This window comes from Cydia pomonella, chromosome 6, assembly GCF_033807575.1.
Source record: "Cydia pomonella isolate Wapato2018A chromosome 6, ilCydPomo1, whole genome shotgun sequence".
Taxonomy (NCBI): Eukaryota; Metazoa; Arthropoda; class Insecta; order Lepidoptera; family Tortricidae; genus Cydia; species Cydia pomonella.
This window is the reverse complement of record NC_084708.1, coordinates 20,720,241-20,747,239: the sequence shown is the minus strand read 5'-3', so window position 1 is coordinate 20,747,239 and position 26,999 is coordinate 20,720,241. Positions and strand designations below refer to the sequence as shown.

At 39.0% G+C, this 26,999-nt stretch overlaps 2 protein-coding genes across 2 annotated transcripts; one reads left to right on the top strand and one right to left on the bottom strand.

The window, feature by feature from the left end:
- Positions 1-4,092: 4,092 nt before the first annotated feature.
- LOC133519246 (uncharacterized) lies at positions 4,093-9,895 on the top strand. The gene is made up of 2 exons (XM_061853237.1): positions 4,093-4,830; positions 8,569-9,895. The coding sequence occupies exons 1-2, from the start codon at positions 4,716-4,718 to the stop codon at positions 8,817-8,819; spliced, it is 366 nt and encodes a 121-aa protein (XP_061709221.1). The 5' UTR covers positions 4,093-4,715; the 3' UTR covers positions 8,820-9,895.
- A 45-nt stretch (positions 9,896-9,940) lies between these two features.
- LOC133519245 (uncharacterized) lies at positions 9,941-16,648 on the bottom strand. The gene has a single exon (XM_061853235.1). The coding sequence runs from the start codon at positions 15,411-15,413 to the stop codon at positions 10,104-10,106; it is 5,310 nt and encodes a 1,769-aa protein (XP_061709219.1). The 5' UTR covers positions 15,414-16,648; the 3' UTR covers positions 9,941-10,103.
- Between the last annotated feature and the right edge of the window lie 10,351 nt (positions 16,649-26,999).

Genomic DNA, 26,999 nt, shown 5'->3' with positions numbered 1-26,999 from the left:
AGACCTAAGAGTCTTTAGTACCGACTATCTTGAACGTAATTGGATAAATAGGGGTTCGGAGTGGCAGGCGAAATCAGTTATCGCCAGGGGAGAAACTTTGGCACCGGTGACAGGCGTATGACACCGAGTTTCGGGAAAGTTGGTTTGCAATAATTTATTTGAGACTTTATTTATTTACTTCAGTTCCGGGGATCCAAAAGTTATCAATACAAAGTAACGCCAATGAAGAAGGGATGGAAAGCCAATTACAGGATCATAGTTATATGTAGTTACAGATTACATTCAAGTTTTACTTAAATGAAAAGTGTCGAAGCTCGGACCCAACAACACACAACAAAAGAGTTCATACAGTGCATATGAAGTAGAAAACAGAGGACAGATTTTGAAAAACAGCTAGTCAGTAATACAATAGAAAAAATTGGTAGGCAAGACAAGACGACGAATATACAATAAATCACAGGGCATTCAGTGAGATTTTAACCCTGGAAATAGGGAGGGATGCAGGTCCGTAAAAATGAGCGATTACGATAGCATAGATTACCTTTCTTAGCCGTCCAGACGGCACAACCAAATTAACGATTTGATCAGAAATTTATTACATTGGTGACAAAATTGAATCTTCAATTCTAAACAAGTATGGTGACAGTCGAGCGCTTGAAATAAAAAATGTCCCCAACTAACACATGTAGCATAATTGTACATTAGAATTAAATTATGCATTATTCAATGCAAATGGGCAATGTGAATGTCATCTCGCCTTGTGTGGTAGGGCACAGCACAGCAGATGTCATTCCAGATCTAGAGCAGAGCCCAACTGGGGAAGTACCTCCACCTTACAGAAAACCGCAGCTAAATAACACTTGACCCTACTCATAGTGTTGTGTTCCTGCCGGTGAGTAAGGTTGCCAGAGCTCAACGAGGGGGGTGGGGTTAGGGTCGGCAACGCGCATGTAACTCCTCTGGAGTTGCAGGTGTACATAGGCTACGGAGACTTCTTACCACCAGGCAGGCCGTATGCTTGTTTGCCACCGACGTAGTATAAAAAAAACACTTTATTTAAACGCTGGACGGTCATAACGTCTTTGTCACTGGATACGACTTCTCTATACTTGTTAATTGAAATTGAAATTGAATTATTTATTTCAGGTATTATACCCATATATGTAAGATCAGTTACAAACTTTCTTTAAGACTATGTTAGTAACTTAGTATCCACAGTATAATTATTACATTAATTTTAAATAAATGATCACAGTCACAAATAAATAAATAAATTAAAATTGTTATTAAATAATGAACTAGTATAATATTTTTATACTACGTCGGTGGCAAACAAGCATACGGCCCGCCTGATGGTAAGCAGTCACCGTAGCCTATGTACGCCTGCAACTCCAGAGGAGTCACATGCGCGTTGCCGACCCTAAACCCGCCCCCCCTCATTGAGCTCTGGCAACCTTACTCACCGGCAGGAACACAACACTAATCAAAAAAATAAAAATCTCAATTAAATTAATGTCACAATTAAAATCAAGTTCAAATGAAAATTAAAATCAGATTAAAGAGAGTATAAAAATAAAATGTCAGCAGCAGCATGTCATAAACCCATATGAATGTCATTCCATTTCTGCACAGAAGGACAGTCAAATTTGGATGATAATGCATTCAGGAGCGCGCCGGGGCCGCCTGACAACGCAACCTGCACATGAGAGACGCCACTCTCTTGCGGATGATGGCGTGGAACCCGTCGGTGTGTGCGTCCGCAAACATACCCGATGCGCTGCAATGCCGGGGCAGCCGCAGCAGGATCCTGAATGCATTATTATATTGTATGCGCAGGACATTATATGACCGCTGTGCATAATTCGTCCATAGGCTACAGGTGTAAAATGACTGGCAGAACGCTTTAAATAGGGTTATTTTAACCTCCCTAGTGCATTTAGCAAATCGCCTAGCCAGCATATTACACCTGACAGCCAATGCCCTACGGTCTCTCTCCATATTTGATTGGCCGAAGGAACTAACGCCACATTTGTGACGTTACGATTTAGTACGTTTTTGTTGAGGCAGAATGAATATAGGCCAAGCCAGGGGTTCCCAAAGTGTGCGCCGCGGCGCCCTGGTGCGCCGTAGAAAGTAAAGAGGGGCGCCGTGAGTTCTATCATTATCCGAAACCACAAATATTCGCGGGTACCTATTTGAGCGCTCGCATCGGTAAATAATATAACGTCGTGTCACTCTTTTTCGACCGTGATTTTAAATTTACAAGGGCGCCGTTGCAAAATACTAAACTTGTAACTGCGCCGCATGTTGAAAAAGATTGGGAACCCCTGGGCCAAGCAATAATAAGGTATAGAAGGAAGTACTTCGAACACAATTTTTCGTCACATTGTATTGACTAGTCACGAGGTGAACATATCAAAAGTCGCCGACCGTAGCCCTCTGAGGTTTAAAAATTCTATTTTTCAGTTTTTTAGTCTTTGCGTCATAGCGACATGCCTACTTACTCAAAACGAAAGCTGATTAAATTTCCTACACGTTTAAATTGTCAAGTTTTTCGATATCTTGAATAGTTTTCGAGATATTTGTTCTTGAAAGTTTATTTTGGGGCTCTCAATTTTATCTTGATATCTTCATTACTGAAGCTACTAGGCAATGTTAGGTATTGTTTTTGTATAAATCGGGAGTGCCAAATTCATTAATTTTATGGTATCACATTGACACCATTCCAAAGTTAAAACAAAATGTTAAAAAATACTTTTCAAACTGCTCATCACGCTTAAACCGCTTAACCGATTTCGATGCAATTGGGTGTTCGGATAGTTTGAGTCGTCCAGGAACTGGATATATAACATATCACTAACATCGATTAAGTAAAATAGTAATAAGCTACTAATACAATATGTAAATTTAAATTCCGGAATAAATTATTATTAAATTTATTTTAATACAACATAATGACGGATGAATGATTCGGGCTAAATTATTTTATAAGGAAACATAAAAGTTGTGCTTCTTCAAAACATATAATGAACTATGTAAGCTCCATCTAGGCTGCAAGTGATTTGAGAGCCCAAGACCAATACCACCTGACCCCCCATAACGAGTAAGGTGCAACACCACCCAAAGGACCAGCCAAGATCGAGGGTTTTTTTACGACTGGTCCGCACATATTTCCACACCGATTTCTAAGCCAAATTTCGCATGCCGCCCTCTCTGTCATTCTCAGTTATAACAAGATTGCTAGACAGAGATATATAAAAGGATTTTAGTTGAAATTAGGCTCCAGTTCGCCTTTGAACCGGAAAGGATATTTATGACAGTCGTTAAAATGATATGTGATATTTGAATGTACCATAATAACGGGATTTAGGCGCGTGATATAACGTTATGTAAGGTCATTTAATTCGCGTTTCGGTCATATGTATGCAGAGCAATCTCAGGGCGTGTGTCGGCTGTGTTGCGTTTGCTTAACGACGAGTAGGTATGTAATAAAAAAACCCATTTATAATCAGGCATCAAAGGCCCATAGATATATACCTTTACAGACTAACATACATACAATAATTATAAGCTTAGAAACTAAAAAAAAATGTAGGTGACACAACAGTTTTTTGCTGCGTCACTTATTCCAGTGCAGAATTTTGTAGATTCCCACGGAACCGCCACAATACCACGCCTTTCGCACACAGTATATGTTACAGCCCGATGCTTATAGAGTTTAATGTTGTTTATTTCGTCGAAGTAAAAAAAAACTACTTCTCACCCCCTTTATATAGTTTCTGCCATTAAAAAACGAATGTAGATTTTTTTTATAGAATTGTCAGTTATGTTTTAGAGATCTTTGAAAGTTTGGACCTGTCATACAAATTTTCTTTTTCTTTTTTATTTGTTAGTCAATGAGTCAAATATGTTATTTATAAATGTGTTATTTGATATTAAATACAGTTGAATTTTTAAATATTTTTTTATAACGCCTAAAAAACTATTATTATGCTTTAAAAAAATAAGGGGATATTTTATTTTGCGTGTAAATTGCGCATTACCTAATACCCAATGATTCGGCGTCCCACAAAGAAAAACTTGAAAAAATTCAAAGTGCGTTAGCGACCCCTAAAACGAAACTAAAAAATTTTGAAAAAATCTACATTATTTTTTTAATGACAGAGACTACATTAAGGGAGTGAGACGTAGATAAAATTAACTTCGTCGAAAAAAGCAACACCCTAATGAGTTATATCAATTTTTAATATGGTATATACTTTTGACGTCCTTACCGTCTAAATACAATGAAAATTACGAAATAAGTCCATTTCTAACCTTAAAATTGCCGCGTCATTAACTTCAACACTTTCTTTTTCAGCGGGATCCGGCATTGCCAAGTTCATTGTTAAGTATTTCGTAACTTATTAGACCCTAAAGAAACTCGCAACTTTCCACTTAGTGTTACTTATTAGGGCATTTAGCGAAAAGGTAACTCGTGGCTACAGAGTGAATAATCATCATTATGTCACTGAATATCGACGATAAAACATCCCATATTTTATTTAAAGCATTAACTGAAATAAACTGTTTAGTCGTAAAATATATTGTGTCAGACATCTTACTTATCTGTCCTAAAAACGTTAAATCAGAAAAAAACTTCACTAAAATAAGCGAAAGATTCAAGTTGTAAAAAAGAAGATTATTTTTTTATTGTGAGAGTAAATCTGGCCAAAATGCGTGCTAAGATTGTAATTTCGTTTTTAATCTGTTTTGTGGCAGTTTGCGACGCGTTTCCTGAGTCTCAAAGCGTCGAAGCGAGAGGGAAGAAAAAGAAAATCGCGCTGTTTAGTAAGTACATAATTCTTATGTTTTTATTTTTAGCCATTGTATTATTACGGGTATTAAAAAAATAAAACAGACGTAATAAATCATCAAAGAATTAAAGACTGCATATTCTCGTGAGGCCGAAGGTCCTACCTGAAGGGCTTATTTAGTTCCGATGAAATTTAAATCATATTCATTGGAATAGAGTTGCATTTGTTTTGTTACGTTCAACTTTCAAACAAAATAAAATCAACTATGTTCCCTGCACTATGGGTTTCAATTTCAGTGGCAGATTTTGGATTTTTTATTTGTATGGCTGGGCCTTGGAGGATATAATGAATTATCTTACTTACTTACTTATTTACTTACTCCTGTGGTGCAGCGACCTAAAGTGGATATTGGCCTCCAACACCAAATACCGCTATGCTTCACTATCCAAAACCGTTTCTGTCCAGTCGACGGCGCCCAGTTTATCAGGTGTTCTTTTTCGTTCGATTCGACTGGAAATATATTTATTTTTATAAATGCATAGTACAAACTGCTATATTTGGGAAATATCAGCTCGAATATATATTAACACAACAGCTTACAGGATCGTCTATTTCTGAGGTCTATTTATTCATTGATATATAATATTTGAATTGACGTAAGACCTAACAGTACTTCTAAATAGTTCTGCGGCCGGAGGTCGCATACACTACTCGTATACAAACATGACATAAAATCGCAAACTGCATTGTATCCGAATAAAAAAATTCAAGAATAGGATATCTATTTGCAGTAGGCAAGCGGAATTTGTTAACAAGGGATGAAAGGCACTCATTTCAGTCGAGTTAGTTTAGTTAGTAGCCCGAGACTGTACTGGTGCCTTTCAACTGAGTTAAACAATCTATTTTTAATTTCAAATACGAAAAAGTAAAATACAAGTACTTATTAAAAAAAAAACATGACTAAGTATAAACTTTAATAATGTTTCTTGAGGGTACTTTCACTTAACAATTTAGGTAAACGTATCATGATTTATGGAATGGGGAGTTAAATATAAGAATGAAAATTATACAATAAGTCCATTAAATAAAAAAATTTACTTGCTTACCGTAATATAAAAGAAAAAAAATTGTGAAATTAAAATGCTCTAGTGCAGAAACGTGTCATTTTCTGCACACTTTAGAACAACAACGACCCACTTTCAGAACATGAGAAATGAAAAAATAATACCCGACGGGTTTTTCATTCGCTGACGAGTCCCATTTGCATCTGCGAAACAATTTACAATGGAGCCATTATGGAACGCTCGGGTAATAGCTTTTCAATATTTAAGTTCGTATCTGCATTTATCATGCTTACTGATTGGGGAAATTGATCAGGGGAATATTAAAGAATACTGTTGTTTTCTATAGATAAATTGATAATGGAAAGAAGCATGGTAAGCATACGATTAAATGACAGATAGAGACTGACAATAATCAGTACCCCTAGTGTAAATAAATTCGATTTCGAAACGTGATGTACGCGTTTGCGTTTAGTCTCATTTTGTATTGGATTTAGAAAGAGCGCGCCAAGCGGGACGTTTTGGAAGCTCAAAATCCTATACAAAATGAGACTTAACGCAAACGCGTTCGTCACGTTATGATGTCGATCAAATATACACTAGGGGTACAGGAAAAAAAAACTAACGCAGCCAGAGAAATAATAAAATTTAAATGGAGCAAAAAATATAACTAACTGGTTCCCTATAATACAGCAAGAGAGGTCAGGGCACCCGAAAATGAGATGGGAGGATGATTTGTCAAAGTGGACAAGAACCGCTCGGAACAGAGAAGACTGGAAAGCTTTAGAGGAGGCCTCTGTTGGAAACCACGACAATCTGACTAGTGACAACTATAAACAGTGACAAAGCAAGATAACCGTACTCCTAGTGTAAATTTATTCGATGGCGTGACGTGACGTACGCGTTTGCATTAAGTCTCATTTTGTATGGGATTTTGAGTTTCCAATACGTTCCTCTTTGCTCGCTGTTTCTAAATCCCATACAAAATGAGACTTAACGCAAACCGTACGTCACGTCACGCTATCGAATAAATTTACACTAGGGGCTTAGAACTATAAACGAGTCAGTGAATATAATAAATAATAATAATTAATTAGATGAATAAAACAATAATAATAATGAATTAGATGAATAAAATAAATAATAATAATAGCTTATTAGATTGGTTTATATCATCATCATCATCATTTAAGAGCATGGCTCTTGTCGGTGGAGTAGACGCCAATTTTCGCGGTCCTCGGCCAAGTTCTTTAGGTCCCTGTAAGACACGACATTTACTTTTCCTTTTAGTTGCTGCGTGTAACTTGCTCGTGGTTTTCCTCTTCCTCTTCTACCTTCGATTATATAGATGAATTAAATTGTTTAACAACGATAATCAAATTTAAACATATTTTTTTAATGTACAAAATAATGAAATAAAAAACGCGTGGGTGTCGTGGAACACTCCGTTGGAACGAAGTTTATTATTATTGATAAACGTAGGGACCTTATTGTCGATGGCGCTTACGCCGCACTGCGTCGCGCAGCGTTGTATTTGTATCAGAGCATCGTTTATAACGGCGGAAGCGCCATCGACAATAAGGTCCCTTTTCATAGATAACGTCACATATTATTGATTAACAAAAACAAAAAAAAAATAACTTAACCGACAAAATAATAATTAACGAATCAGCTCACAAAATTTCACTAATCGGTTCGGAAATGCGACTCACAGGCAGGGAGAACAACAAAACATGATAAAACATTTTCGTACAAGCTGAATCTGAGCTTAGCTCGAGCTTCGCACGCGCTTAGTCCATCAATAATATGAAATTCAAGTGCAAAATAATTTTTAAGAAAAAAAAACCGACTTCAATGAGGGAGACCGGTGAAAGAACGATTATTGTTGATTTTAGATTTCATACAATGAAATTAAAAAGACAGCGTCCTACGCCTAATTATGTAGAAAAGGAGGTAACATGTTTTTTTTTTTGCCACTGCACCCACCTCGACACATTTCAGATTTGCCCTAAGTCTGTGTAAAGTTAATTTGGTCCGACTCATTGGTTTGGTTTATTCATTTTACGGTGTTTTTTTTAAGTCCTTTAATTTCTAATAAGGCCCTTGCGAACGTGTACACTTGCCTCAGGGCCTGTTTACATATTGATTAGAGTTTAGTATGAGTATATACATTTGCTACTAAACGCAAGTACTATTTCGGACGTCATTGATATGTCATAATTTTCAATTGTTTGTTGGATAATGGCCGCAACCATGCTATTAATTACTACTTATGAAAAATACTATATAAAAATTATAACTATGCCATTCGTTTCCTTAAATGTACGTAGTCATACCTTGAAATTACCGAAGATTAAAAATACACCGTGTATTGCATCTAGCTTATTAGAAAAGAAAAATGGTGTACGACTAAGCTGTAAGACTTCGTCCATGTCTTAAGCCTACTAATAAGAATTACTCTCATAAACACAATTACCTTGAATTAGACTTACTTAGACCGGGATTTGGACCGTGATTACATTTTGTTTTGTTTGTCGAGCTCTTACCTTACACCTAGAGGCGAGGTTTTTGTTTTGTTTGGGAGCTCGAAAACAAAACAAAAGGTATTCACAGTCCATATCCCGGTCAATATAAGACTAGTTAAACTAATCGTGAATTATTCAAAACCTTGAATTACTCATGTTATTTTTTTTTTATCTTTATCTTTACAGTATACTTCGCAGACCTGGTTCTAAAGAAGTTCTTCATCCTCAAGCTGATATACGCCTTCGTGTTCTGGCTGATAATCCACAAAGCCGGCTACTTCCTCACCTGGTTCGTCAGTTACCTCAAGGAGGCGAAGAAGGACCACCACGACCACGACCATGTCCACTATGGCCCTCATCACTACGATGACGGCCCCAGTTATGGACCGCCGAGCTATGGACCCAGTTATGGACCTTATAAGAGAAAGAATTATTAGCTAGTCAAATATCGACCGGACCGCGTTTATGAAGTCCACGTCTTTTAAAGTCCCGTATTAGGGACTACCCTAACACTAGTTATTCTCTCACGCTCAGTGAGCGTAAGCGTGAGCGAGATGGATTTGCGTGCTCGGGACTGCAGATATCATATTTTTTTAATTTTAATTTATTGTAGGTAAGCTTTAACAAAAAAATAATAATCGATGAGTTCTCTCAGTAAAATTGCGCATTTTTGAAGCAATATTCATAGTTTAACTTTTGTGCATAAATTGTTACAAATTTTTTAAAGTGAGTTTTAGACCAATGTTCGTGATTTTTTTCTATCGAGCAACAATCAAAAAATCTGGATTCGAATCGATGAAGTCACTAGAGAAAATCCTCAACAATGTTTATTAATTTTTCGGCAACCCTAAAAATTATGATCTAAAATGTCCCTCCGTCAGTCAGTATTTTTTTAATACTACGTTTTTTTTAATACAACGACGGTGGCAAGCAAGCATACGGCCCGCCTGATGGTGAGCAGTCTCCGTACCCTATGTACGCCTGCAACTCCAGAGGAGTTACATGCGCGTTGCCGCTCCCCCCGTTGAGCTCTGACAACCTTACTCACCGGCAGGAACACAACACTATGAGTAGGGTCTAGTGTTATTTGGCTTCGGTTTTCTATAAGGTGGAGATACTTCCCCAGTTGGGCTCTGCTCTAGATCTGGAATGACATCCACTGGCTGTGCCCTACCACACAAAGCGAGATGACATTCACAATGCCCATACCACTATTTTGGACGTAGTTTAGGGACGTACCCGGATCCAAAACACACACAGGAGAAAACGCGGTTTCCACTAACTAAATCTTAACGAATCACTTTGATTTTGATGTCAATCGCATAATAATATATTCTAGGTTTATAGGTTTCGCTTTTTTGAAAAAGCATTTTTTCTTGTTTTGCAAATTTTGAAAAAAGGAAAACCTATAACCTTAGTTTTTCATTGTGTCAATAACATACAAAAAAAATATGGAGAATGAAAATATTTAGAAATGGAAAAACAGTTTCTCTTTTTGTATGGACGATCACGTGCTGTTCAAGCTTGGAGTCTTGAGTATTAAAATAAAAATCTTAGATACTTTTTAAAAACTTCTAATTCGAGTTCCACAAAGATACTTAAGCTTAATAGAAAAATATGTTTCGAATTGCATGTGACGCGCACATGAGCGCGTATCAGAGCCAAGTGAGCTCGCTAGGCGTCTAGAGGCGGCGAGGGGCGCGGCAGCTGGGCCAACTGGTTTATTGGTATGCAGTCCCCGCTTCCCCTTCGTTGGTAGGAGCCGCAACATCCTGGGGGCCCTTGGAGGCGTTAGCCTTCAAGGCTTCATGGGTCTCGTCCAGCAGAGGGCAGAGGTATTTCACACCTCGCTTATAGGTGCCTGTTACAGTGGCAACTTCGGCTACTCGCGAAATCCCGTCGGTGCCAGGAAACAATTTGGAGATTCGTCCAAGCCGCCAGTGCAGTGGAGGAGTATTCTCTTCCTTGATTAGGACCAGGTCACCCAGTTGAAGAGCTCGTCCTGGAACACGCCATTTCGTCCGTTGCTGGAGCTCGCAGACGTATTCCATTTGCCAGCGCCGCCAGAAGTGCTGTCTTAGTGCCTCGAGCCTCTGAAACCTGTCTAAACGGCTTGGGTTTATATCCGCGAGGTGGGGCGACGGCAACGAAGTGAGCGCGCGGCCGATGATGAAGTGACCTGGGGTTAAGGGTTGGAAATCGTTTGGTGAGGACGATAAAGGACATAAAGGACGACTGTTCAGGATAGATTCAACCTGACTAAATAAAGTTGCCAATTCTTCATAGGTTAAATGACCGTTACCTAGAATGCGATTGAGGTGAAATTTGGCAGATTTGACTCCTGCTTCCCACAAACCACCAAAGTGAGGAGCATATGCCGGTTGGAATTTAAATTGTATTCCCTCATTTGCTGCAAAATTGCAAACCGTGTCTGAATTTGAACTAAGATAATCGCTAATTTCCTTGGCCGCTCCTACAAAATTACGTCCATTATCGCAGAAGATCTCGCAAGGTCGCCCTCTGCGAGAGATAAAACGTCGCAGCGAAAGAATAAACGAATCTGTCGATAGCGTGCTTACTGCCTCTAAATGCAAACATTTGTATCGAAGACAAACAAATATCGCTAAATAGCACTTTGTTATTTTGCAACCTCTGCCATGCCTGTCCGTAATCATAAAAGGCCCAGCGAAGTCTACGCCGACACTAATGAACGGAAAATCAGGCGTTACGCGCTGAGAAGGTAGAGCGCCCATCAATGGAGCAGAAGTATTGCCAGCTACGCGGCGACAGGTGACGCATTGTTGCGAGACGGTGCGCGCAAGTGTGCGCCCCGATACGGCCCATACCGACTCGCGAATGGCGGCTAAAAGCAGCTGAGGAGGAGCGTGCAGAAGACGGATGTGTTCCTGTTGAAACAGCAATCTAGTAAATCTATGTTTGGCATGTAAAAGCATTGGGTGGCGTTTATCAAATTGATAGAACGAAGAGGACAGACGTCCACCAACTCTGAGAAGTTTGTCGTCTTCATCGTAAAATGGGTTAAGCGATAGAATAGGGCATTTAGGGCCTAGAGATTGCTTGTCACGCAACAATTTCAATTCGAGGGGGAAACTAGCCTGTTGCGACAAAGCGACCAATTTTTTAAAAGAAGCCTCGAGCTCCTCAGGTTGTAGCACACCCGTAGTTTTATTAGTTGAGAGACGGCAGTTATGCGCAAACCTAAGCATATAAGCTACCGCACGTTGCAAAGTTTTAAGTTTCGAATATCGATCGAAATCAACGACATCATTTTTTTGTGAATCTTTAGTGATCGCGACGTTAACCTTTAGCTCGGGTAAATCGAATTCCGAGTTTGAGGAAAACTGAGGCCAGTTATTCTGTGGCTCGTACAAAAAGGACGGCCCGGTCCACCACATTTGCAAATCAGGTAAGCGACGCGCTTCGACCCCTCTAGATGGGTAGTCAGCCGGATTTACAGCGGTAGGAACGTGACGAAACTCACTACCATCGGTGAGTTCTAAAATATGAGCCACGCGATTTGCAACAAATGTTTTTAATTTAGTTTGATTTGTTTTAAGCCATGCGATCACAATTGACGAGTCAGTCCAATAAAATTTTTGCGCAATCTGGCAGCGCAACGTCTTAGAGACAGCTGACGCGAGCTGCGCGCCTAGAAGGCAAGCACATAATTCCAAACGAGGAATAGTCGTAGCCTGGACCGGCGTGACCTTGGCCTTGGCGCACAGCAGCCTGACCATAACAACGCCCTTCTCATTTGTTGACTTTAAATAAATACAGGCCGCGTATGCAACTGAGCTCGCATCACAAAATACATGCATCTCGATATGCGTCGGCGAGTCGCATAAAACATGACGAGGTATTTGGATCGAAGTTAAAGAAGCTAGTCCGTTTACAAAATCCTGCCAAGACTCGTTTATGTAGCTCGGCACGGGAGCATCCCAGTCGATTTTTTCAATCCATAATTTTTGAATTAAAACTTTAGGTATAATCGTCAGCAAACAAAGGAGGCCTAATGGATCAAATATTTTACACGAGTCCGATAAAATTGATCGTTTCGTAGGATGGCCGTCCTTGGCCGAATATTGAGTAGGGAAATGAATGATATCTGTCTCAGAGTCCCAGCCCACTCCTAACGTATGCGACGATGAGCTAATGATCAAGCTACCTTTATTTTCTGAGTTTTCTGAGTCGTGCAAAATTGAGGATAAATTTGAGCGATATTTGCGCAGAGGGAAACAACCAGCTGCCAGCGCACGCTCAACCGACTCTTTAATAGAACATAATTCCTCCTCTGTGTCCGATCCTGTTAGCAAATCATCCACTAAAAAATCATTTTGGATGATGGTCTTAATTTTTTCATTTGCACATTCTTCGCCCAACTGCCATAAACAGCGTGTGCTCAAAAAACTAGCACTTGAAAATCCGTAAGTGACCGTGTTAAGTTTTAAAGTTTTTAAAGGTTGGTTCTCATTGGAGCGCCAAAGAATTAATTGTAAATCACGGTCACACTCCTGAACCAAGACCTGCCGATACATCTTAGCGACATCCCCAGTCAAAACGTATTTGTAAGTGCGAAACCTCAATAGAATATTAAATAATGAATCCTGAATCGTCGGCCCGACCATCTGCAGGTCGTTTATAGAATAACCAGACGTGGTGGGGGCACTACCATGAAAAACGACTCTTAATTTCGTAGATTCGCTGGAGGGCTTTTGCACACAATGATGTGGCACAAAAAAAGAAGGGTCCGGAATGTCAGAATCGGACACAGAGAGATGGCCTAATTCGGCATATTCATTTATAAATTGCTCGTAAGCCGCTTTTAAATCAGGGTTACGTTTAAATCGTTTCTCTAATGCAAAGAACCGTTTTTTAGCTAAGCGATACGAGTTCCCTAAACAATCGGGCTCCGTAACCAATGGCAAGCGTACGTGAAACCTACCGTTATCGTCACGATAAGTGTGAGTGACAAAATGTTGCTCACATTCCGCCTCTAAATCGGTAAACGGTTGATTAGGTTGGGGCACTTGCTCCAGCTGCCAGAATTTAGTAAGCGAGTCGTCAAGATTATTATCACTGGTTGTGTATAGGTGATTGCATTGTAAAAAAGAGTTGAACGACTTTTCATCGAACGCTGAGTATGCATTGTACTTACTGACAACTAACCATCCTAGTTTTGATTTGCGCAAAACAAGCGTATCGTGCCCTAAATCAATTTGCTCGCCTCCAATCAAATTCCAAAAGACGTCAGCCCCAATTAAAATATCTACAGGTCCAGGCTGATTAAAATGAGGATCGGCGAGTTTTTTATTACGTGGCCACTCGACGTTCGACACATCGATAGGCCTTAGTGGCAAATTGCTGTTAATTACGGGCAGCGCTAAACATGAGATATCGAATTTAATATTTTTATCATGTTTAGACCGAATTTGCACAAAACAGCGTTCCGGATTACTAGATATAGGCACGTCAGATAATCCGAAAAGATTTGTATTACTGGGCAGCGGTGCGAGTTGCGATCTCTGTTTAAAATCGATTGTAACAATAGAAGTCATGCTTCCGCAATCTAAAAAAGCGCGCGCCGTTACATAATCATTAGTAGCCGGGCTATATATGTCTATGTACGCGGTAGGTAAAAGTACCTGATTTGAGCGCGATACGGTCATATTTGACGACAGCCCGAGCCCGGGCTCCGAGCGCGGCGGAGGCGCATCTACGGGCGCAGTGGCAACCTGAGGAGTCTCCCTATGCAATAAAATATTATGGCGCTTCTTACAAGTGTGACACGGAGCTACTCTGCAGCGATGAGAAGTGTGCCCCTTCCGCAAACAGTTGAGACAAAGGCGTAACCTTGACGCTCCGGAGATCCGGTCTTCGATGGACAGGGACAGGAATGACGAGCAATCGTAAATCCGGTGCTCACCGCTGCAGAACACACAGGCAGGAGGAGAGGCCGAGGCCGAAGCAGCAGGAGTGGCTGAAACCGCAAAACACTTGGTGCTAGACTTCTCACGTTTATTGTGAGGCGAGACAATAGGTTCGCGTTTATTATTATTATTTGTGATATTAATTTTCATATCAGATTTATTACGCTGAACCGATTCCAAAACATCAGCACGTCCCTTTAAAAAGCGATTAAAATCGGCCAATGACGGCAAATCGTCATTTGAAAATGAATTACTTTTAAACTCCTCCCATTTTAAGCTAGTGTTACTATCGAGTCTACTTGCGACCATATGTATAAGAAGCGTGTCCCATTTATCAGTGGGCTGGCCCAACGTATTTAAAGCCCGTAGGTTTTTGGACACATGATCCACTAAGTAACGAAGGGACTTTGCTGATTCGCGACCAATCGCTTGCAAATTAAACAATGAGTTCAAATGGTTGCTAATCAGCTGTTTTTTGTTGTCATATCTCTCGCAGAGAAGACGCCAGGCCTCAGCGTAATTACTGTCCGACACTTCTAAATTACTAATCACCTGAGCCGCTTCACCATCCAAATAAGAATTTAAATAGTGAAATTTGTGAATCGGCTTGATGTTGTCGGAACTGTGAATAAGGGAATCAAATGTGTCTCTGAATTCGAGCCACTTAAAATACGAACCATCAAAACTAGCGATTTTAATCACAGGCAAACGAAAATTTAAACCGTTGCATGTATTGTCATGACCACAGTTACTTTGAACTTCAGACTTTACGCTGGCGAAATCAGATCCTTCGGCTGCCTTGTCAATAATCTTTTGAGCCGTGGCAATAAGAGAAATAAAATCATTTTCCATCTCTTCTCTTATGTCAATTTCGGTCTGCATTTCTGATGTAGTCGCAATTTCTATTTGAGTTTGGATCTGGTCAAACTGTGTGAACATACTACGAAAACGATCCAATTTCAACGAAAGTTCGTCTACATCTTTCGAGAAAATACTTTCCTGAGCATTCAAATCGGCAATGTAATTTTTAAATTTAGTAATACGTCCCTTAATAGACGTTCTAGTGGGTACCAACGTAGCCATCTTATGATAAGGATCTGATTTCAATGAAAACAGCGAATGAGGAAATCAGAAATCAAAAATAAAAATATGGAATAAATACGTAAATTTTCTGGCCTATGTTCACAGTCACAGTGGTTGGCTCGGTCGGCAACAGTGCTATGCGAAATGCAGGAGTCAGCAGAAAACACACCGCAGCTGCAGCTGAGTCGTAGCTGTTGCCGGGGAGCGACGCGACCGGTTCTTATCTGTAACACGATCGCACGAACACTTGTGTTACTATGAAATGCAATGGATTTTTTTATGCGTTGAGATTTAACTGTGCGTAATTAGTAAAATCGCTAGACAGTATTCTTTTTGTGTATTTAGCACAAAGTAGGAGTATGCTTGATGAAATGGAGAAAGATTTAAGCTGATGAAATTAACTAATAAGAATGTCACTCAAATAAGCGTTTCTGTTCTTAAATAGTTTTAAATAAATGCTTAACTTAGCGCAAAAGGCTATAAGTTTTGAATTGGCTATAAAGCAGCGACCAGATTATTTCACTGACACTTGCTATCAAAAGAGGATACGTGGCTAACAAATGTTTACGTCACTAATGCAATAAAATGGCATACAATTAAAATTAAGCACGGCAAAGGGTGAAGACGGCAAAGCTAAATAGTCAAATAGGTGGAAGAAAGTACGAGCAGAAAGTAGGAAAATGAGGGAATGGTGCACTTCCCTTGCTAAACCTGGCTACGGCGTAGTTCTGACCGGCGGGCTTGAAGTAAGGGTGTCTGCAGCTTCCAAAATGGCGTCGTAAATCTCCAAATATTTGTACAGTACAACTGGCGTCGTGGATAGGTACAATCCAACAGGCGGATCCAAAAAACTGCGTTGGCGCCGGGTTGTCCAATTTGTGCCACGTTGTTGCTGTCGTGACCTTTGCCTTCTTCACACGTAGGACTTTCGTTCGACTCGGGCAGAAGCTATCTTTGCGTATTAATCACGTCGGGGTCACCATGTTCAAGCTTGGAGTCTTGAGTATTAAAATAAAAATCTTAGATACTTTTTAAAAACTTCTAATTCGAGTTCCACAAAGATACTTAAGCTTAATAGAAAAATATGTTTCGAATTGCATGTGACGCGCACATGAGCGCGTATCAGAGCCAAGTGAGCTCGCTAGGCGTCTAGAGGCGGCGAGGGGCGCGGCAGCTGGGCCAACTGGTTTATTGGTATGCAGTCCCCGCTTCCCCTTCGTTGGTAGGAGCCGCAACACGTGCTATTAAGTTATTAGTTATAGTTGTCTTGAACACGGAGCCAGATATAGCGGAGGTCTTCATTAAAGATAAAAACACTAGCTAAGGAAAATAATATTTTATTACATTAAATTAAAGTATGGGTAAAACTGCATTTTTTGTCTTTTATATCTCTATTATTAGTTACTCCATTTATTTTAATCAATTCTTACTGCTTGACTCAGAAGCGGGAAGAGGAAAAATTTGTATAGATCGTGTCATTCGCGACGACGCGTACCTTGACTCGTAAGGTCATGTTATTAAAGGTTAGATTTGACAAATCTGCGCGTCATCGTGGGTGACACGAACTATACTTATGAATGACTTGCGAATACGTGTAGGTTCTTATGAATGAATCGCTAGTAATTCATAAGTACAATTTCTTTAATATCCCCAACCAAAAAATAGAAAGTATTTAACCCGCCCAAACAATTTCCCTCAGTCTCCCGGTAGAAACCTGTGGGCCGGTTTTGGGATAATGCATAGCGAGCACCAATAATGGACAGTCTATGACTCCAATTACCGGTTCCTCAGCCGGAATTCAGCCGTAAAACGGGTTATGTTTAGGGGTTTTAAACCTGGAAATTGTTTTGTGAGAAATTGTTGCTTAGCTCTTTACAAAATATCACTTGCAGACTGTAAAATGTGAAACAAAAACATAGTGGTATATTACGTAATACTTAAGTAGCTTTCTTGCAAAGAATAGTTATCTATTTATTTTTGTGTTGTTATTAAGGTTTTTAAGGTGTTCTAATTATTTTATGAATGATTCCGTAGGAAAAGAGATCCTATAGGGCCTACGCCACGTAGTTTCACATTAATATCATACGGGAAAGTTATGGCTCCTCTACACGATTGGCCAGCGTGTAGAGGGGGTAGAGGTGTCGGATGGCTTGGCGTGGGATGACGATGAGATGACCATTGGCCACGGTGTCTGTTTTTCGTCCGCACATCAAACGGTAGTGGGCCAGTGCGTGCTCTCAACCTTCGCAAGGCCATCTCGCTGGTCCAGCGCTGGGCCATCGTGTAGGAGCCATTAACTGTAGGCATTGAGAAATAAGTAAGCTTAGAGTGCTCACTCCATACAACAGGTTATTAGCCCGAATCCACACAATGAAGGTAGGACGAATATGGGGACTGATTAGGGCGAGATTAGGGCGCCCTTTTTAAAACTTGGCATTCACGCTCCCCGCCCGCTGCTTTTTCCCTTAGTCGTCATGCTTTCATTATGCCAAGCTTTCGGGCTAATAACCAGTTCTATGGAGTGAGCACGCTAAGCTTAAATACTTATTTCTCTATGCTATAGGCCAATACAAACCAAAGTCACAGAATCGCACCTGCGCTGGTACGGCCATGTCATGAGAAGACCAGATGAGTATATGACAAAAAGTGCACTAAGCTTCATATCGGGACCAAATCCTCGTGGCAGACCCCTTATTACCTGGATGTCAGTAATTAAAAAAGACCTCTCCAATAACAATTTAGACCCAGCTACGACCCAGAAACGATATCTCTGGAGAAGGAGGATTAGGAGAGCCGACCCCAATTAGAAATGGAACAAGGCCGGAAGAAGAGAAGAAGAAACTGTCTGTAGGTTATATGTATGAATCAACTATTACTATTATTCGAATAGGCGATTGTTTAACGACAATTGAAAATATTGAAATTCTTGAAATGTTTTAATAAAACATCTTTAAAGCGATTAAATCATTATCCTTTCGACTTTCCACTTTACACTAAAACGCTTTATGTAATCGAATAATCGTAGAGCAATGCTCAATCACTCATACTGCAAGTCAAAGTCGTATCATAATCATAACAAACCATGAAGTCGATTCCAATTTTACAATTGGTTCTTCTTCTTCTTCCTCGCGTTGTCCTGGCATTTTGTCACGACTCATGGGAGCATGGGGTCCGCTTGACAACTAATCCCAAGATTTCGCGTAGGCACTAGTTTTTACGAAACCAACTGCCGTCTGACCTTCCAACCCAGAGGGTAAACTAGGCCTTGTTGGGATTAGTCCGGTTTCCTCACGATGTTTTCCTTCACCGAAAAGCGACTGGTAAATATCAAATGATATTTCGTACATAAGTTCCAAAAACTCATTGGTACGAGCCGGGGTATGAACCCGCGACCTCCGGATTGCCAGCTACCGCTCTTACCGCTAGGCCACCAGCGCTTATTAATTTTACAATTGGTTATGATTTTGAAATGATTTTGATTGGCCGAGCTTGCTGCGAGGTTTTAAATGCTTAGTGGTCGGTCGTAAAATCGATTCCATCGATTCATAACGTAGACACGATAGAAAATCGAATCGAAAATAACACAAATCGGCCTGGCCGTACCTCGCATTAACCAAAGCTATTGTTTTATGACAGGAATTATTCCGTAATAAAGGTTCGATAGATTAATTATCGGGTGATAAATTGTTATAACTTCGCCGAAATATTATTAGGTATCTATTATAAGGATATAAAGGGAAATTTTATCTAACAATTATTTCTTATAGCCATGATAACTAATTGTACTGTTTTATCTAACAGTGTCTACGACCTAAAATGAGAAGATTAATATCAAGACCGAATGAGCTGGTCGTAATAAATTTTCGGAAGGCGTGGCAGAGAAATAATATTTTTTCTTGCTTTTCAGTGCTGCCTACGATTAAAAAATACAAAGTACGCTTGACATACAATTGTTATAAAAAAAAACCGCCGTTTTAAAACGGCGTGTTTTCAAATTAGTTGCACTGAGCATACATTCATTCATTCGTTGCATTCGGTATTGAGTAAGAACAGTAATGTTTACCATTTCAGTCTCGGACTATTGAAATAATATAATATGAATAATATTGTTGATTATCTTGATATCATATCAATCCACCATCGGTAAGAATAATATGATAATTACATCGACTGGTTAGAAATGAGTATGATGACATCCCTTAGTTAACAATCTACTATTGAACCATCTTATTTCAATATCGTGCGTCTCGCTCGCGCCAATACATGTACAGACAAGTACGAGAAATGTACGCCTATGCAGCCGGCATATTCAGAACGTTTGGGCCAGGAAGGGAACAGTTCGGGTCTTAAAAGTTAATTGTTGACGGCGCTAATAGTTTGTGGGGTATTTATTATTCTATTTCTGTATTCATATATAATAATATAGTATTAACATTTTTGTTTTTAGTCAGCTGTATTTTAATCTACTGTTTCTGTACAATATTATGTTTTAGGCCTTAAGTTACAAGTTATGCTAGTAATACCTACTTGTTATCGTATAGGTAAGTATACCCAGGAAAATGTTTTTTTAGTTACATAACAAAAACAACGCACTTTATACCCTCGGAAACGATTTCGCTGATTTGACAAAAAGTGAGCTATCCGATTGGTCGATTAAATATTTAATATTCCAAGCATTAAGCCCGGCTTTATGGACAGTTCGTAATTAAAAAGACGAGTTTTTCACACTTTGTTTTTTTTTGTTGCAAGGATTGCGGTGGTGAGTCTTTTTTGTATTCGTATATTTTATGTTTAGTATAATTAGGTGAATATAAATTTACCAGGCTTTTAATAATATGTATTGGAAGAGACACAATGAAGGTGTACGATAACATAATATTTTAGTTCAATCTACTGTGAGTCCGAGGTAAATTTTTGGAAAGAGGAGTGGATCTATTTTTAGTCAATCGAACAAACTGTGAGGTGAAACTCCATAATACAGAAATTAATACTCTTTATCCTTTTATTAGCTCAAAGTTTAATTGAATATTGAAAGCTCTTTCTTCCGACTGATAAAATCACCCAGAACTTTCTCTTGCCTTGCAATTGCATCTTAAAAAGGCCCGAGGGTCCACTCAGATACATGATGCTAAAATGTTATGCAGGCACTGCTATTAATGACATCAAAGGGCCGGACTACCACGAAAAACGAAAAACAAAATTTTATTATCTACCTCAACTCGCACGAATATGGAAAAGTTTTCACCAGAGAGGCAGATAACGACATATCGATTATCGTTTTTCGCGGTAGGCTCTCTGATTTTCCAACGCGGTGGTTAAACTGTGCTCTATTGGGATTATATTAATTTCGCCACGAAATCTAAGAAATTTGGTGGAAAGGGCAGGATTGCAACCTACAACGTCTACATTGAATATATTGTATGCCTTATCATAACCGGTTCACAAATACAGTTGCAATGTACAATGAACAATTTAGTTAAAAAATAAACCCTGTTCCACCCGGACCCGTAATCCGGTTTAACGTACATCCGTAAATACGGACGCCCTCGATTATAAACCGTTTACGCGTCTCATAAAACGACGGAGATTAAAATTGGAACCAGAAGCGTCAAAAGTCTGCAATAAGTGAGTAGGTACAGGGTATTACCGATGCGTAGGTATGCGATAAATAGGCTTACAGAATGTATATAAAAAAAAACCCGAACTTTTGTTAATAAATTAAGGTGACATGTAATAACTTTAGTTAAGGATGAAATAATTGTCAAAATGCTTAGCTGTCATATTATAGGTATCTCAGAAACAAACATCTTGCGTAAGTTGGTCTAAGCTTTGCACAGACTTAGCAGTCAGGTTGTAGAAGTGAAGAGAGTGAGATGATTGTGTCGCCCGGACCTGGGCAAACGAAAATACGCGGACGCCCCCGATTATAAACTGTTTACGCATCTCATAAAACGGCAAAGATTGAGGGGGAAACCGAAGCTACAAAAAAAGGACCCCATACTTGCGAGTAAGTAAAACGTGAAGTCCGTGATGACCGCCGTAGCCGTGATGCTCATGATTAAAGTGATCTTTCTTCAGAATGTGTAGGTTTCGCATTACCTATTAGGGAGAGGATCAATGCTTACTTCATTGGCCGAACGACAGCAAACTTACACTTCGTTTCACCTTGGGAAAAAATGCTTTCGTAATGTGAGCTGTCCGGAAGTTTTCTTCCACAGGTTGAATTTTTGAACCGAATCTTGTGAAATGTTGCAAGTTGGTTTAGTAATTTTACTACATTTTCTTGACAATTACTTAACATTAAAATTTTGAGATGGGGTACCGTAAAGAATGTCGGTGTCGCGTCTGACGTAACATGATCTCTAATCACCCAGAGACGGGTTAACGATGATTGCCTTAGGTTTTGTAGCGCTGTTGTTGCTGAACATCAGGGCTGTTAGTACAGCCCACGTACCACGTTGCAGTCTTTCTAACAATTTCTATTGTATAGTGCTGTGCTGTTGCTCAGTTCAAGGGGAGACCAAACACTTGATATCGTGTGTTGTGTTTAAGTTACTATCATATCTAGTTACTAACAGAACAGTTTAGGATGATTGCCTTAGGTGTTGTAGCGTTGTTGTTGCCGAATATCAGAACTGTTAGGACAGCCCACTTTACAGTATTTTTAACTCACATTGTTATATTGTGTGAAGTTGAAATCTCGACTATCCTGGTGAGCGTTCCGACTTAACGTCTAGCGACCTTCAACAAGGAGGAGTTTTCGCCGAAGGGTGTCAAGTTCCGGCAGTTCCGCGGCCGGCTCCCTGACACTACGGAGTCGGATAACATCGCAACCATGATGTGTGTAGTTTTTAGTTTTAAAATATATATTTTTATAATATGTATGCTACTTTTAAGGTATTTATCTATGGGCCACTATTTGCCTGAAATAAAGTTTTTCATTTTATGTAATTTAGCTAAAGGTGATATTCCGATGTCAACTGTAGTTGCCTTACTGTTGCGACATTAGTGCGACAAATTTGCAGGAAATTTTATGGTAAAACTTTGGTCTGAAATAATTATAATGCTATGTGTACAGATATTCAAGATATGAGCAAAAATATGAAAAAAAGGTACCTTCAACCCCCCCTCTACACTCTCAGCACAATCCCCACCCTCGGGGACATTTAGTATGTTCATCTGGACACCAAAAGGTATATTTGTACCAATTTACAAAACTACACGAATTATTTCCCCTGCCCATATTCGGGTTAATTTTCTTGAGCTATTAGTGAATTGAAATGATGTTCTCTCTCATGAATTTTCGATTGGTCTACATAATACTGTACATACAAATCAACATGTGCCCTTTAACGTTATAAATCTAAATACTTACATGATGATTTAAAATTCAATTTTAATATTTCTAAGCAGAACTTAAATTAAGCAAAATTAAATAAGTAAACATTTTATGTCCGTTTGTTTGAATGAGACATAAAACATGAAAAAAACTCTTTTATAAGCCAAAATTAAATTAAATTAGGTATGTTTTCCCTCAAAAATCTGATCTGTAAGACCTTCAACCATCTCCTGAAAGGGATCCAAAGCTAATGGATTAACTCAGCGAGTAAAAGTGGAAAAAACCTTTTAAATTTCTTTACTTCTATTTTTCATTTGTATCGCAAAGGATCTGCTCGGAAGATGCTATTGAGAGAATCAGTTAACACTGTAGTGATGGACTGTTCGTGGCAATAATCCCGGGAATTTCAGATTTCTATGTAGGGCATGACTACCGGAGCGGAATTACGAAATCTTGAAACACCGGAATATCGGACCGATATTTACGATATTACAATTTACAATACCCGAATTGAAGACGGCCCATATCAAAACATCGTATTGGAACATTTAGTTTCGTTAAAAAAAAATTACTACTCCGAAAACTGCGATTATTACGTTTATTTAGTTTAATGGACCGGTTTATCGTAATATTATCATGTTGTTAGAGAAAATGCATAATTTATTATGCTAATAAATTGTAGTGTAACAAAATTTTAAAAACAGACCTAAGTGCTGACCCGACGAGTACTTTATTACTACTTTACAATAAAAATATGTAATAAAAAATAATAGTTACAGCGAGGGTCATAAAAGACAATATAGGATTCATAAATGCGTGGTACTAGATGAAATCCGAAGTTATAATCTTACAGAGTAATTCCAGTTATAATATTTTTATTTTATTTAAAAGGTTATTAAGAGTATTTAGTTAGTTGTGCAAGGGATCAATCTTGCTCAAATGTCTATTACAATATTTATTATTGTTTTAATAACTAAATTAAACTAATTACCCGTAGCCGGTCCAAATCCAAACGCCCCCATGACACAGGCAGCTTTGCCCCAGAAACCCGAAGCGAGGATTGCAACCCCTTTTTTTAAGACGCCGGCCCCATACCCCGATTGTATTTCTGTTATAAATAGGTACACTAGATTGCAATAACCTAATGTTTATTTTCTAACACTGTAGGTAAACTGTAGGCCATATTATATTCTTCAACTCTTAACAGTTCGTGTCACTATTCTTAATTAATTACACTAATTATTTAGAGCTAGTAGTTTAATTGAATTGTTATGGTTGATTATTAAAACTGAAATTTTACTTTTCATATAAAAAGACTATGTCACCATTGTAACCTTATCGCAGATATTTATTTTGACTGTTCCCATTTCCGATATCCCGGGAATTAATATATCCGGGAATGTTTAGTACATCACTAACGACGAGTGCTATTCAGATTTGTCTGAAACGTGCTGTATTGGATTAGCTAGCTGTGATTGAAAAACGGGGTCAATGTTTACATAAAATATGAAAGACGAATAAAGGGGCGATAGGAGACACGTGAGAGTCGTAAATTTTAAACCTTAGTCGAATTTGAAAAAAGTCTACTGAAAAATTACATACTTGTTTACAGTTCACAAGCAATTACATAATTTATATTTTAAATTGAAAAAGTCATATATTAAAGAAAATTCTATGTATATGTGTAAGTATGTATTTTTCTATGTACTCGCCTAGTACAAACAGTACAAACTTTGCTTAGTTTGGGGCTAGGTCGATCTGTGTAAGATTGTCCCGATTGTAACTAAAAATTTACGGTTTTCACAATTTTTCCTTTATCTGTGCTATAAGACCTTGCGTCGTACCAAATTTCAAGATTCTGAGTTCACGGGAGTGCCCTGTAGGTTTTGATTTCCTGTCGAAAAATTGCGGCATAAACGGCTGTATCTTTAGATTGCGTTGGCTTAGAAGTTTGATTTTTTCACAGCTCCAAGGGACAGTAGACCTGTGTATTTGATATAAATTCCAGCTTGATACCTCCACGCGTTCCTGAGAAAAAGGGTCTTGAGAGACAGATAGACAGACGGACGGACAACAAAGTGATCCTATAAGGAACCCTAAAAAATAAATTGAAATGTGACCAGTGGCCGAGGCCGAAAACGAACCGGCACCTTCAGCCGCGTAGCGAACTCAATAACCTCTAGGCCACTACAGCCTGGGCCACTGGAGCACTTAGTCACTTTTTGTTTAGTGGACATGACATTTGTGTCAGGTTATGTTTGACTATTACTATATATAATGATTACTATATTTGTACATGATGTATATATTTCTTATTTTTTTAACAATAAGTAACTTTGAAGGGATGTAGCACAGTTGGTACTTTATGTTGGGCCAAATTAGCAATTAGCCACTAATATGTTGACTTATAAACACAAAAAAGAAGATAAAGACCAAAAATCGTCATATTTCGGCCACTTGTACAAAATCGTCAATATCTCGGAAACTAGAAACAACCTTCTTATATAACTCAGTTATATTTTTGTCCGTTCAAAACTTCAGAACGATCAGACAATATAAGTTAATACTTAAAGGAAAAAACTACCTACTTTTATACCAAAAAATATATGGGTGAATCAACTTTTTAGTGTCACTCGTTGCTATTGTTACGAATAGTTGTGCAGGGGACAAAACACTTATGAAATCCTGATTTTATGGTATTGACATGTATTATATCAAACATGAATTTGTGTCGTAGTTCCAAGATAATTAATATGTGTATGTATTTCAGTAGGGCTAAGATGGTCGCCGTTTTATCATTTGTCACCATACCTGACACGTTCTAACTAGTATGTAAGTGCAAAAGTGACGCATGACATGACAGATGATAAAAATGCGACCATGATACCGCTGCAGATTTATGATGACACAGTACAAAGTACGTTTCGCGGATGTTTTTCTTAGGCTTAATTTTCAGACGAAATTTCCAGAAGTTACTTAAGGCTAATGTGTCGCGTCTCGGGGTTTAAAAGATTGTATTATTATTTCCTTTTGAACTGTTTTGTTTTGAACCGGGCCCGTGAGCGCCTGTGACAGGTTGATAGAGTGTGTTTTATATTGGCTTTGATTTTCGCCATAGTTATTAATAAAATAAATACAATTTACCAGGTTATATCGCATATAATACATTTAATAGGTTCCCGACGTTTTAAAGTAAACCATTTACAGCATTTGAGTTTTTTATCGACTAAACTGAAGACAAATACTATAAAGTCTAGTAAATACACATACAAGTTGGTTTGATAAAGCAAAAATATTACAATTATTTTATTTAAAGAGACTGTATTTATTTTCGGAATAACATTCGATCGACTTGAAAGGCAAAACTACGTAATCGATTGGTACAAAATTTCTTATATCTATCTTATAAAGCAAGTGACATTTTGACGGCTAACTTGCCAGTAAGACCGACAGATGGCACTATCATTTATCAAAATACAAGCGATAAATTATGTTTTTGCACAACCAGTGAAGCCAACTAACTTGCTATAACTATTTGTTGCCGTCATTGACCGCAACAGATTGCAACCAGCAAAGAGAACCAGTATTTTGCGCCATGTGTTGTTGTCGGCCGACAATAAACTATGGAAGCGGAGCGTGAATCTCGCGACATAAATACGTAAGCGCCATGACTTTCACGGCGTTTTGGTCGCGTGGTACAGGTTGCGATTTCGTTAATTTCATTTCATTGTTTAGTGTGGTTTCTCTATAGTAATACTAACGCAGAGGCTTACGTGAGCGAACAACTCTGAATACGAAGCGGCGCGGCGCGGCGGCCCAACGGGATTCGCGTTCACAGCGAGGTCGCCCACGTAGGACACTTGCATAGGTATCAAAGGATTGAATTCACCCGCGCCGCGCCGCGCCGCTTCGCGTTCGCGAGTTATTCGCTCACGTAAGCCGACACCTAACTCAATGCTTGCCGTACGGTCTATACTATAAGATATACTTTCTTCAATCGTTAAGGTTACATTCAAATGGCGACTGCAGTGAAGCCTTATTGCTACATGGTTGCTAGAGCAACTTCATATGTCACTGTCACGTCAGATGCCACTGTCAATTACCTTGACTTGACTTTCATTGCTGCTACCGCATTACTGTCGCGATTAGAACGTTCAATCCGTCACTCATTTTATCGACGAGATTCACAGCCAGATCACCCGTTTCCCTGCAGCAGCCTGGCTCCTGTAAAAGGCTCGAAAACCACG